Source organism: Cottoperca gobio, chromosome 3, assembly GCF_900634415.1.
Source record: "Cottoperca gobio chromosome 3, fCotGob3.1, whole genome shotgun sequence".
Lineage (NCBI taxonomy): Eukaryota > Metazoa > Chordata > Actinopteri > Perciformes > Bovichtidae > Cottoperca > Cottoperca gobio.
Window position 1 is genome coordinate 24,910,749 of NC_041357.1, and position 14,316 is coordinate 24,925,064.

Sequence of the window (14,316 nt, forward strand, 5' to 3'; positions counted from 1 at the left end):
TGAAATTTAACCAAGTCTTTGGAAAGAGTGTTTCCTGAGAGTATAAATACAGGGAATAATAAGCAACTAGACCTCCTTCTTCTTTACTGAATTCATTGGCAGATCTCACACTTACTGCCACCTACTGGACGTGAAGGGACTTTCGTTAGAGTTTGGGCTGTGTATTTCCCATTTGTGATTAAGTTTAAATACTTTTATAGTACTACACATATCTGGCAAGTTCTTAGTTTTCGTAAGTTTCGGTTACTTACAACTGCCAACTCAGCTCGCCTTCATATTGATGTAATATTCTCATACACTTAACACTTCATGTTTTCATTCAGTGTTAGCTTTGTTTTCATGTACTTTTTGTGACATTGTCTGTGTCTCTGTCTGTTTAATGAGGGATTGAGTGAAATGCTCCATTTTGTTAGTGGGCACCTGCATCGGAATCGGCTCACAAATTCTTTCACTAGGTTATGGATCCATATTTCGTTGATGCTGAACAATACCCATCCCCAGTTCTCAAAATTTCAGTTCAGCTCTACTACACCTTGTATCTCAATTTGAAGTTAAGCGAAACTGACATCCATGTCAAGGCGGTCCAACCTCAGAGACACACTCACCAAACTGGAATCTATCCTGGCTTCTTTTTTTACCAACTGATCTGCAGCATGTTACGTCAGTGTGATACTCACAACACGTTCTCCAGAAACAAAACCTAGGAGTAGAGAAAAGTAATGCATATGATGGACAATCAATACATTGCTTTAATTTAATCAAGTTTATTATGTAAAATAATGACATTAAAGATATAAGACATAAGATTATGACACATTAATTAAAAAAAAACTTGAATAAAACATTCCATTTATATATTGTTAATAATAACCTTTATACTTTGTTTATAAAGCTGAAGGACTTTTGTTCTTGAGGAAACAATATTTCTCAACAGTTCATGGCAATGTTAATGTTAATAATCTTGACAGGATAGTGTACATTGTCAAACAATCCTCTCCCCATGTTGATTGTATTTCAATAACTCAAACAGCAGAAGGTGGAGAAAATACAATTACCGGTATAACCCTTTAAAAATCATCATTCATTGATTCTATTGCTGAGCATGAATGTTAAACTACATACCCTGTAACAGAACCCCAATTTAAGACATTATGATTACAGCATCTGAGTTTGGTCATGAAACAGGACCATCCTATTGTGAAATACTCGTTTACATCAACCAAATTATACCAGTCAACATCAAATATTCATATCCAGTCAACACAATCCATAATTAGCGCTGATGTTCTGTTACTTCCTACAAATACCACTAAAAAAGGTTTAACAGTGTATTAGTCTTGCCTCTGTTACCTCAAGTCCCGTTTCAGACATTTGTATTATTCTAATACATTTTGTGTTTAGACTCGTCCTCTCATGGCTCTGGATGTATTTTTAATAACAGCTGTTGCTTGATTACAGTGTGCATCTAACAAACTAAAAAAAAGCATGACTTTTTCTGTTGTTTTCTGATAATTCTTCAATTATTACATGTGCATATGATTTCATAGATATGCTGTGTGTTTGGCTGAACTTCCCTCTTTTTCATTTCACACCTCATAAATTAAACATTGAGCATGTCAGGATTCGGGACCTGCTGAATGAACAATGCTGAATATAGAAAGTATGACATGAATAAGAAAGCGATATTCTCCCAACATTTAATCGGAAAACTGTTGCTGAGGTGATGCGGAAATGAGAGGCCAGTGTTAATAAAACCCCCTGATGTCAGTTAGCTTTCAGTGCGGTGTCCCGTAGTCCCACAACAGATATGCTTTACATTCTAATGACAGCATGTTTCTTAAAACACTAAAGCCAAAGCACATCAGATATCATCATTTAGTGTAAACAGTGGAGTTCCTTCTCCTGACAACCACAGATGAGAACAAGCAGCAGTATATTGTCCAACACGCCAAACAAAATGAGACTTTGAGAATCTAGATTTGACAACACTTTGACAATACGGTCAAACTCTAGATTCAAAAAGACACATTAATCCAGTGCAAACAGGCTCATTAATTATGCAAAATACAAATAGGAGACAAGTTGTCACTAAATGAAAAACACTTTTTATAAACCTGGCAATAATGACAAATTCACTTTACGGAGTGATTTTAAAGGCATGAATAAGTGTTCTAATAACACTGGGGAAATATCTGCTACTCTCCTTCCACTACATGTTACAGGCCTGACATTTCTGGAGTGAAGTAGGAAAGGCCTGGCTGAGCTCCCCGAGACTTAGTTCAGTATTAAAGCTTGTATAATGAGCCTGGTACCTCAGCAAAGCAGCTCCCTTTTAACACAAGACAACTGCACAATGGAGCTTGGCTCCGCAGATCAGAGTGAGCTCACAAGGAGCCAAAGGGAGGTTGTGCTAGTGATTTAAGTTCTACTTTTCAAAATGTGGCACCACTCAGTGGCCCGAGGAGCATTCAAAGCCACCTTGTCTGAAACTTGGCTCCGTCTCGAGTGTTTGTAACGTTGTTTTTTTAAGAGTTGAAATGCTATGAAGTTACTTTACACAGAAGCAGCCTTACGTTTTCCATGTAGAAGAACATTGAGTACGAGTAAAACAATTCAAACTTAATGACATTCGGTCTTTTAAGCAGCCAAAGTTGTTAAAATGGAATCCCTTCTTTATGAGAACACAGGGCGGCAGATCAGCAGTCTGGGGGTTAGAGAATGAGATGTGGAGCAGCATGTCGGAGTGGTGCAATGGCAAATGTATGGGCACATATGTACAACTAATACAAAATGTGTTATCCAAATGAAGATTCAGAATAACAGTTGTCAATATGATCAACTGTTGAGGAGTTCACTGTGATCAAAAGGTAAAGAAGCTTCAGCAGTTATTAAAAAAAAAAAAAAGAATAAAAAAGAGCAATTCATTTCTACTGGCCTGAGTAATGAAGAACCAACAATTCCAGCACAATGAAGGGAAAAACATGACAAACAAGATGAACGGATAGGAGAAGCCACTCAGTCCTCTTGAATAAGAATGAGGCTTGCGTTTAAAGTAGCCTGTTCATTCATTTGAAGATAGTGAAAGCCTTCATTTCCTGGCTCAGATGTCGCCTGATTGAGCGGTTATACATGCAAATCAAGGCAGCACAGTTCAATTTCTGATTTCTACTGTGCTGCATATTCAGACTTTCCTTCAAGTGCAGCATGTCTTTGCCTGTGATTTCCTTGTCTGGGTCCAAAAGAACAGTTTCAAGCATTTCCACATTTATATCCACTTGTCTGGGGTCCAGTGCTGATTACAGATATGTTGCTGATTTAAACCCTACGCTTGAATCTCATGTACGCAGCAAAGAAAACCCGCTGCTGAAGAGATGTACCGAGGGTGCACGAGTTGAGTTCGAACGGCAGCTTGGACGTCTCACAAGGAATGAAAGAGTCACTTGAGTTACATACTGCATGCTTTACCTAAAAAACACACAAACAAACTAAAGCATCTGCTCATGTTAGAAACAATAGTCCAGTTGTTCAGCATACTCTTGAGTAAGGTCTACATCAGCAAGTTAGAGTGAAAATACAAACTTTCAGTGTTAGTTTGTGATTGGCTGGGGTCCCACTGGAGCAGCAGCCTGTCTCCCTGTCACTCACACATAAAGGACAGCCTGAGGGAGAAGAGGTCCATCCTAGCCCTGGCCAAGGAGGCCTACAAGAAATCTTGCTTTAGAGACGGTCAAGTGTTGGTGAGCTGCATCAGTCCCTGCTCTCAGACGGAGAACTCAGACCCGCCGCGGCGACCATGGGTCAGCAGCAACAGGCGCCGCAGACGCAGGCCTGTGAATGGGTTGCACCACAGCAGAGAGGGCGAGCCCCCAAATACAGCTCGCATCCCATCCCATCTCATGCGACGCTCCCACGTGGGCTTCTCATTTTTAAGACGTTCAATCTCCTGCAAGACATTCAAACCCCTCTGTAAATAAAAGATTCCTCATTAAGTTTCCTGTTTGCTTTGGCTCATTAGCATGCTAAGACACACACTTTCATTAGCACTTGGGACAAACCTGAGGGTATCATATTGATACTTTGTTTCCTCATCTGAGAAAACTAATTCAATTAAACTAACAACATATTACATTTACTTTGAGAGCCAACAGGTATTTATCAAGACTAAGGTCCCCTTGACGACTTCATCCGACAGTGACACTAGCTGCCACACACACACGACTTTCTGAGGGGGAAGAAAAGCTTGTGGGGCGCAGCGGATACTGACCGTCTCGTCATTGCAGATGGAGTGGAGCTGCGTACCAAACATCACAGCTGTGAACGTGAGGAAGAGGATGGCTTCGAGACAGAGGAAGATCAGCAGCAGCACGGACACCCCCGGAGAGAAGTCACTGCACTCTGGTCACAGGAGGAGAGGAAGGTGGAGTTTTCATCGGGCACTGAACAACTGAAATGTCAACTGAAACGCTACTGCTTATATTTAATATAGGACTGCATGTGCACACAGTAACTCTAATGTGTCATATTGTAGAGGGCAGTAGAGGCTGCAGCACGAGGAATGACATACTATCTTCAGTTTTCTGGTTCCTACAGAGACCCACAAGGGAGCAGAGACAGATCAATGCCATCTCTGTGATGATTGTGCAGCGCAGCTGTTCTTACAACAGGATAACAATCTCTTTCCCTTTTCCACTATAAATAGCTGTTTTTCTGACTCATCTCTCTTGACATTCTGTCTTTGTCTTTTTGACTCAAACACATGTCATAGTCGATGCTGCAACACAAAGAGGCGCCTTACCGTTCCACTGGACTTTAATACAGGTGAAGAAGTGCATACCACTGAGGCCCAGGGCATGGGCAGAAATCAAAGATATGTACATCTGCACAAAGAAGAAGAGAATAATGAGAACCGGTGACAGAGAGAAGGCCAAAAGGAGAAGCTATTCCATAAGGTTGGTTTGGAGATACTGTGATAATGTACACAAGATCCTTTTACATTGTAATACAATCTTTTGACATGCGGTTAAACCGTGTGATGCTATAGTTTTTAAATCTATGACAATCTGTAAAGAGCCCTAACTGATCATTTCATGTCACAGGTAACTTTGTACTGCTCAGCCATATCTTTATGGCTTTATGTTCCTGTCATCAAAAAAGATCCAGTCAGCATATGAAGCAATAAAAAAAGTGCTGATGTTGTTGAGTCATAAATGGATATCAGTGAAAGTTTGATGTCGGTCTGTTGCGCACTACCTCGCTGTGAATTACAATAAATACTAGTGCAAAAAAAGATCTGAGAAGTTTTATGTAAACGTGTTTATTTATTTATTATAATAAACATTCAGTGATTTAAAGGGACTACTGAATTCATAATCCTTAGCCCCCCCCCTTGTTTAAATCAAACAGACTTATTTGTGAGTATTTCTGTTTACTTACAGTGAAAAGTACAAAGAATCTCTGGTTCTTTTCTCCCACGCAGTTATTGACCCAGGGACAGTGGTGATCCATCTTCCGGATACATCTTTTACAAATACTGCAGGCAGGAGAGAGAAGATGTCACTGCATGAAACACTGACTGCTGTTTACACAAATTGTGCTTTTATAGATGTTTTCAAAAGCACACTTTGGACGCCAACATGTGTTCTGAAGTCTGTGTAACATTCTTCACACCCATTAGACTGACCTGCAGTGATGTGCCCTCTCAGGCTTGATGCTGCAGCACTTCGGGCACTTGTAGATGACCTCGCCAGGCTTCAGCTGTAAGCTCTCCATGTACTCCTTGGTTGCGTTGCCCTTAGGAACCGCACCCTAAAGGAGGGACAAAGACAAATGCTCTGGGTTACAAATGTCCCCAAAAAATGTATTATGCATTAAAGCTCAGAGAATTCAAGCTGTGTGTCTGTTTATGAACCAATTTAACAGTTGTTTTTAGACTTATGAAAAACGTTTTTTACGTTAGCACCATTAGCTTTCGTCATGTGAGAGCTGTATGGAGGCAATCCCTCAATCATAGATATGCTCTATGAGTTCAACTTTAGACCTTTAAACTATTTAGGGCCTTACAATAGAGCAATTGTTAGGGCTGGGCTGTTGGGCTAAAAAGCACCAGCGGAGAGGTCATCAGAAATCTAGTTTGTCTGAGTAAACATGAGTAAACCTCCAGCAGCAACACAAACAGTATTTCACCCCCTGAAGCGTGATTTGGCTGAATTCACAAACAGAAGTCACAAAGTGTTAGTAACAAAGTGCAGAATAATCCCCATGGCACTTACTTTTGACTGTTCCATCACTCACACTCACACACACACACACACACACACACACACACACACACACACACACACACACACACACACACACACACACACACACACACACACACACACACACACACACACACACACACACACACTTTCTGGGAACATGTTGTTAAAAACTTGTCTTTCTGTGTGGTATTTGTTTTTTAAACACAGTCTTAGTCTTAGTCCCTGACAGTGTTTGCTCTACCTCTTCTGCACTTTCAATCCCTGCTTTCCTCGTCTCTCATTTGTCTCTCTTCCATCTGCATCCTCAACCGTACCCACTCTTACTTTCCTTAACATCCTTACCGGGTCAGACAACATGGTGCGCAGATGTGAGGCCAAGGCAAGCACAGCCAGGGAGTTGAAGGTGGCCCCGTTCAGCAGCGAGTACCAGAAGTTTTTGCTGGGCAGCAACATGACGAAGTTCACCACAAATTCAGCATACAGCACCAGGAACCAGGTCATGCCTGCACACACCATCCCACAGCTGTCCTGAATGAACCACAGCGTGCGGTTCCCTCCCGCGTGGCAAGCGTGGGGACCCCCGACCATCACTCCGGCTGCTGCCAGGCTCCCTGTCTCGACATCTGCACCTGCCGACAGCAGCGGGTGGTGCTGGTCCATATCTCGCAGTCGGTGGTTTGAAGACTGCATCCTGCCCTAGGAGGGAGGGGGAATATTTGAAGCGAGATTCAATTTAGGGAGACTGTCTTTTTCATATTAAAAAAGTACATAACAGATACAGTAGTTTTTTTACACAATTAGCCTAAAACTGCTTGAATAATGCATGTTGGGTAAAACACACGAATGAGAAGCAGCATTCTATAGAAAGCTAAAATGTTTGAAACATCATAAGAGGGGGATTGAGAGAGACTCATATGAAGACAGAAAGATTGAGGAAGAGAAGATTCACATAGAGATGTGGTAGGAAAACCCAAGCATTCAAGTGCAAGTATACAGTACAAAGAGCAGGCGAAACATGGGCCTTTCCTTAAATTAAATAAGTCACAGAAGCAGTCCTTTAAGAGGAAGCTAATTAACCAAGGCAGTTCAATTACATATTTAATACTCTGTGATTTTACATTTCTTTGGTGTAAAAAAGAAAACCCATATCACAATTCAGGCTACAGTTAGATTAGCCAGAGGTCAGATCCAAAACATTTATCTGACTTTACCGAAACAATCATGGAGTACTACATCAGTGAACTAAGTTTGTATAATATCTGTTTTAGGTGAGTCAAATGTGTTAATCTGTGGGAATCATTTGTCCTGGGGTTAGCACTAGAAATCCCCAAAATCATCAGGAAACATCACATGAGAACCCTGAATATCTTTTGTCCATGTGTTATGGCAGTCTGTACAGACATCTTGCTCAAACCAACATCACCATCTTTAAACCAAACCACTAACGGGGCAAAGAAAATGTATGAACAAGGATGAGTCAACGTTGGACTCTTTGAGCCATGAGTCATTGGTGTTTCTTCCTCTGTATGTCAAGGTCACAAGAGAACGTTCATGACCTGCCCGAGAGACTATGTCCGCAGCTTTGAGATAAATCAATGGCTGACCTGATCCCTTTGGGAAACTGATCCTGCAGCTGAGGAACATGTGAGGAATACAGGCTAATAATAATCTGTAGACCCGGTTACCTCCTGTTGGCAGGCTTCACTGTGACTCACTGAGACAAAGTAAACCAATTAACCAAGGAAGTATAATTACATACTTAATATTTGTGATTTTTGTTTTCATATCGCAATTTAGGCTACAGTTGGATTAGCCAGAGTTCAGGTCCAGAACATCCATCTGTCTTTGCCCAAATAATCTCTTCTTTGGTTTTATTTTACACAAAGACATTAATTCTTCCTATTTAAACACCCACTCAAGAGACCACTTAAATACAATAAAACAGATCAGATCTACAGTTTATTCCAGTATATTTATTTGACAATGCGTATTTTCTCATTAATCATTTAGGAAGAACCCAGATTAATGATCTTTACTTCCTGTATTACAGAGAAGGTGGGACTTCCCATTGTTACCAGCTAGCAAAGCACACAGAAGAACTTCACTTGAATCCGTTTCAAAGAAGTGTTCTAATCCCACATTTCAAAGCTTTTCCTTCATGACAATAAAAATGTGGATGGCTACTGATGATACGAACGCAGTAGAAGAGTGTATTTAACTGTATATAATGTACTGTATAATAAACTGGAAAAGGTTGCTGCTAAATACAGAATGTATTGACATAGCAGGGAGATTCCTGTCTCACTGTCAAAGTCATTGTCTCATACAGAAAGTTATTATAACCTTGCTATGCACATGTGACAGCCAACCACACATATATACGGCTTCTCCATTCCTGAAATAAAATTCAATAACACAGCTGAGATAACAACCTTACACTGAAGAGTCCTGTACAACATGCTTTAACAGCAAAACCATTATTTATTCATTATGTACCTACATAATTGACTAAATTTGATAGGTAAAGGTGCTTATTGCATTTGTTGATGCAATGTTCTGGTAGATTCTGATACTGATTCTGATACTGCTTCCTTTTGCTCAGCATTTTAATTAAATGAGACATTTCCAGTGATATGGGTGGTGCAGAGCTAAGCTTTCAGTCTTTAGCTGACAACCAACCAGACAGCCTTTCAAGCACCAGACTGCTGTTTGTTTCTGCTTGCATACAAAAACGTTCCATGTTAGTAGGAGTTGGAAATGCCAACGGAGGTGAGAGGTTTTTTTGCTCTGAAAAGCTGAAAGCAGCAAAGATGTTTTCCTGACAGACATAAAAACAGAGATCCAACTTGGAGTCCAGTACATTGGTACAGTACGTCTCCTGTTACTGGCTATTAAAGTATGTGTTATGCACTAACAGGCAAGTTAGTAAGAGGCTGGTTAAACTGGTAATCTTAGAGCAGCACCTAAACTGGGTTGGCTATAGGCTCGCAGCGGCTGGTCACAAACGAATGAAGAACATATAATTGATATTGACTTTAAATCTGTGCCCAAGACTACGCTGCTCAAGCACTATGTGGAGTTAAAAATCAAAAGTCAATATTTGACACAGAAAGACACATTTCACACTGAGAATTTGAACAAAGTGTGCATGTGTAATAAGATGCAAGACAGGCCTTGTAGACAGGATGGGGGGGCACCTCAGGTTCAACTGTACAGAACGTAAACAGATCCTGTGGAAGTGGCTGGTGAGGATTTGTTTATGTGACCTGATGATAGGGACTGAAATATTAAACAAGTTTAATTCAAACATGAAGGAGCCACCGCTTGAAAAAGTGACACCTAATCCTGCAAAACAGGTTTTTCTTTTAAATGTTACATTATTGGCATTCTCTTTTGCTTCACAGTTGAAGGTCCCCAGGTGAAATCTTACTTTGCCTCGCTATTAAAACTTTGTTTTAAGGATGGCAGATAAGTTACCTGTCTGGCCAAATGACTTTTAGAGATATAGATATATTGATAAGGTGGTTTTAAAAAGCTCATATGTTGGAAACAAACATTTCACTAGGGGATTGGGGTAAATACGATGAAAAACACTACAAGCTTCTTTGTAGCTGTTCTATAATTGTTGTCACTGTGCTTTTTTTTTTTTACATGTGTTCAACAATAAATAAATAAATGTACCACTGAAAAATAGTATTGTCTCTGGTCTGACTTCTACCCACGACAATGTTTTTCAACTTCTCAATTGTACATAAAAGCCCCTAGACACCCACACATGTCACCTGTTGTGGTGGGGCAAGGATACAAGGATAATGTAGTGTTATTGTGCAACGAAATGCAGAAATAGTCCCATATGAAAGAAAACAAAAAGGCAGAAAACTATTTTTTGTGGTCGAGTGTGGAGGATGGGTTCAGGAGTCTCGCAGCCTGAGGGGAACAGCTGCTCTGTAGTCTGGTGGTTTATCTTATTCGTACATACATAGAGTTCAGTGACATCACTTCAATCCCAACATAGCGCCAACCAAAACTTCCACTTGACTAGAGGTGGATTAGTCGGAGTAATTGAAAACATCTGTGTGGGTGTGCAGGGGCCTTTAATCACAACCCTTCTGAAAGGATGGAAATGATGGATCAATCGCATCGGACTATTTGTCAGCCCAATCAAAATAATTCAAACATATGTTAACACTCTGTTTCAATTTCAGTTTTTTGTTATAATGTTACGCTCTATTACTAATGTGAAACAAACAGTACGCAAATAAAGCTCCTTATAAAATAACAGCAGCAGATTTGTTCTCCATTGTGCATAATGACAAGATGAGGGACGTCTCAAGCTGATCGGGATCCGGGCCGATCCAGGCATGTTTAATGAATTGGTATTGGCTCTATAAAGCCGGACCATTTTCTTTTTTTTACTCTGGCTACGCTGGCAGTCGAACAAAATAAACAGCCGCCACAGTTTCAATGAATGAATGCTTGCGGCACTGAATGATGCAAGCACAGCAGAAAGGCCTTTTTAAAAAAAGGTGTATTTTTCTGCATTAAATAGGTCAAGGCTGGACATGAGGCTTGAGCACATCACTAAGTTCATAGCACTATTTCACACATTCAAATGAATGAGGCTTCTTTGAAGAGCATTACCAAGTAAATACATACAACACAAAAGACAAGTTGCATCAGGATCTGAAAGAGTCGGCTCAGAAAATAGTAGAGACGGATTCATCTGCGTCGTACGTTCACTTTGGAAGGTTTAAATCAGAGCAGTATGACAAGAGACACACTGAAAACATTAGCAGTTTTTGCAGGTTGTGAAGTATTTGACACAAGGGGCTTAATTAAAAAGAAAAGTCCTTATTATGCCCATGTATGTGAAACATGACATTTAAAATGTCAAGAAATACTAGTGGTTGGTATTCATGCTATTTGAATGCCTGTAAAGGCAATATTACATTTAACAAGTGTATTCCATTACAAACAGCGTTGTTTAGCACCAGCTGCATGTTGTTGTTCTGTTGAAAAATTAGCATCATCCTTAAAAAGGGCAGAAACGTTCTTGGCAAATGAAGGGCTTATTGAATTTTCTGTAGTCAATCAATGAAAGGGAGGTCCATTAAGGCCACAGCAGCTGAGTGTCTAGCTGCCTGCCCTTCCCACTAAGCGGGACCAACACAAGAGCCACTGGTCCCCGTCTCGCCTCCTCTGCTTAGCTCTCTTTTTCTCTTCTCTCTGACGTACACAACCAGCAGTACCCTCAGTGTCATTTGACTCAGATCACTTTGCAGGGTCACTCTGTTGCAGAGTCATCATACACTAATGTGAGGTCTGGCATCTACTGCCAAAGACAATGAGATGAAACAGTAGCCCTAACCCCAAAATATTCCTGAAAGGAACAGGTTTTCGATTTGCTAAGTGAGTTTATGTTTCACTGTCACGTTAGCAAGCTATTCCAGGCCATCAAAACTATCTTTGAAGGTGATTGATGACAGCGTGAGACTTCATTCTCTTGCATTCCCATCATTATACTTTTAAGTGTATACAAATCCATTAGCATCAGTAATACAGGCTTGTGTTCAAACCAAAACGTTGGCCACAGGAAATGACTTATCAAGCAAATGCTCTCTGGTGACAGTTTAGTCAAAGTCTACTGCTCAGTGCCTCCCCAGAAAATCTCTATTTCGCTAGCGGAAGCCAAAATGAGGAATGCCACTCTTCCAGCTTTTGCATAAGAGACAAACAGATGGCATGCGGTTAGCTGCTTTGCTTCTGGTCTGTTAAACAAAAGAGATACAAATTGAGAAAAATGTGGGGCAACCTACCGAATATGTTCTCTCCTCACAAAAACATGGTGTGTTGTTTACGTCCTGGACCAGCATTCATGATGAGGTACATATGTTGGCTGGCATGTAGGCGGACACCTGAAAAAGACACACAAAACAAACACAATGTGTATAATGTTGGAAACTGTTCATTTATATCGAGTGTAGACCAAATGTAGAAACACCTCTCAATATAATGCCATACAGATCTACAGCCTCCATTATGATCATACAGTTGATACAGTTTATATATTATTTTAACATTCATGAAGGAAGATTTATCGCAGGACTGTCGTATTAAATGCATTAGGTTTTAGCTAGGTGTACCTAATAAACTGGCAACTACAGTTAACACACATTGCCACAGCTTGCTTCATCCCCAATTGAATGAGTCTGTGTGGTGTCCAGGATTTGTGTTCCCTTTTTACTCCCAGGAAACACCCATCATGATGGCTATTCATAGCAATGTGGTGACACTGCAAGTATTTACTGCTAATAGTCTGTTGGCTGATCACAGATCTTTCTCTTTGACTTGAAATTGGGGTGGTAAATTAATGCTGTCCAGAGTGTTTTGACCACTTCAAAGTAGCGGAGATGTTTGTCCAAACCACCAAACTACAGTGGTAATACTGACATGCAGCAATTTCTGATATATACCGACAATCACTTTCCACCACATCCAGGTTTTTTCTTGTCTCGACCCTTTCTGAAGACAAACCAACCGCACTGGTTGATTCTAATACCTGCAGAAATATGCATTATAGTCTGTGTTCAGTTACTACACTGAAATGTAAGGGACATTTTCAAAATGTTTATAAGGGGAGTGGAAAACGTTATTTTATAAGCTGCCCAAACTTAAATCCAGCCAGATAATAGGCTACTTTGATCTAACCAGAAATCTCTGCTGCAATGATAACTGTAAAGGTCGTGACTGAAACAGAACACTATCCACACACACACGCACGCGCGCACACACACATAAACGCGCGCGCACACACACACACACACACACACACACACACACACACACAAACAGCAGCAGCTAGCCTGACACTTCACATGGATTTTAAATCTAGCTTGCTAACTAGCCACAAACAGAAGCTAACACAGCTAGCATGCTAACCCTGTATGAAAAGGCAGAGCCTCCCGAGTGACAGCTTAATATGACATACCTTAATATTGCTAATTTCTATTGTCGTGAGCGCCGTCTTAATACATCTTGGAGTCCCGTTTAAGATGAACTCCAGTTTTAACGCAGCCGTGCCCGCAGCAGCAGCAACATATCGCTCTAACAACGGGTTGACAGTCGGTGACCAGTAACGACGGTGCTTCCGGGGTTCACCTCGGGGTTTTCCGTTACCGTTCGTGAATGTCCGGGGAAATAATGTTTGTTGAATAGCGTCGCCTCGTGGATAGTGACATAATTGCTACTACAAAACTGCAATAATCTCAATTCTCCACCCGTTGGTGCTATTGGCTAAATACGGCGATACTACAGTGACACTCCCTAGAATACTATACTGCATTGAAATACTGCAATTTAAACGTCTAGCTATCATAATTTAGATCATTTATAGTTTTTAAGTATAGTTGTTAAATCCTCCTGAGCATCATTACAGGTCATTCAGCAGACGCTCTTATCCAGAGCCACTTACAGTGAACAGGGACAGTCTCCCTGGAGCAACTTGGGGTTAAGTACCTTGCTCAGGGGCACAATGGTGCCTGGGTGTACTTTTTGTCCACCGTTCCAATAAGCCATTGACTCTCATTTGCTAAAGTTCTGTGGATATTATTCAAATCAACCTGCACTTGTTCTTCTCTGCCGTCCCAACCTTGACCAGGATAAGCCAGTATAGAAAATAAATGAATATTTAACAGTTCTCTGGATCCCTGATCTGAACCCAGTGTCTCTTAAAAACTTAACTCACTGAATCGTCGTAACACGTGACTCCATGCATGAGTATTTCAGCACAGCAGAACACTACAATTGTCCTGCTCTTTTTGAGGCTAAAACGTTCCTGCATCTTACACTTCTGTTCCAGGTATTTACAGGTACAGGTATTTTGGGATTGACAGCTCAAGAAAAAGTCTGACGACGTGATGACCACTTGTGCATGACCCCAGCGGGGGAGCAGGGCAACGTTCCTGGCACCAGTCACTGCCGTTACATGTCTCCTAAAATTGGATTATAAAGCCAAGACAAAGCAGCTTGGTAAGTCTCTGCCCTGTGTGTGCAG

At 40.8% G+C, this 14,316-nt stretch overlaps 1 protein-coding gene across 5 annotated transcripts; it reads right to left on the reverse strand.

Annotated features, from left to right (window-relative positions):
* Positions 1–620: 620 nt before the first annotated feature.
* Positions 621–13,421, reverse strand: zdhhc7 (zDHHC palmitoyltransferase 7). Of its 5 annotated transcripts, none has more exons than XM_029428517.1 (8): positions 13,252–13,421; positions 12,080–12,178; positions 6,606–6,959; positions 5,681–5,805; positions 5,434–5,530; positions 4,796–4,877; positions 4,265–4,395; positions 621–700 (listed from the first exon to the last, which is right to left on the reverse strand). In XM_029428517.1, exons 2-8 carry the CDS (start codon positions 12,134–12,136, stop codon positions 674–676), a joined length of 873 nt encoding a protein of 290 aa, XP_029284377.1. In that variant the 5' UTR covers positions 12,137–12,178; positions 13,252–13,421; the 3' UTR covers positions 621–673. The 5 variants fall into 5 exon arrangements, with proteins under 5 accessions (XP_029284377.1, XP_029284375.1, XP_029284376.1 ...); XM_029428515.1 differs by lacking the exon at positions 621–700 and adding an exon at positions 732–3,964 and having other exon boundaries at positions 6,606–6,954; XM_029428516.1 differs by lacking the exon at positions 621–700 and adding an exon at positions 732–2,704.
* Positions 13,422–14,316: the final 895 nt, after the last annotated feature.

Coding starts and splice junctions, on each gene's coding strand:
- zdhhc7 (XM_029428513.1), bottom strand. CDS start 12,136: ATGCTGGTCCAGGACGTAAACAACACACCATGTTTTTGTGAGGAGAGA. Junction 5,531..5,680: donor GAGAGGGCACATCACTGCAG/GTCAGTCTAATG, acceptor TCCTGCCTGCAG/TATTTGTAAAAGATGTATCC. Junction 4,878..5,433: donor GATTCTTTGTACTTTTCACT/GTAAGTAAACAG, acceptor TTCTTTGTGCAG/ATGTACATATCTTTGATTTC.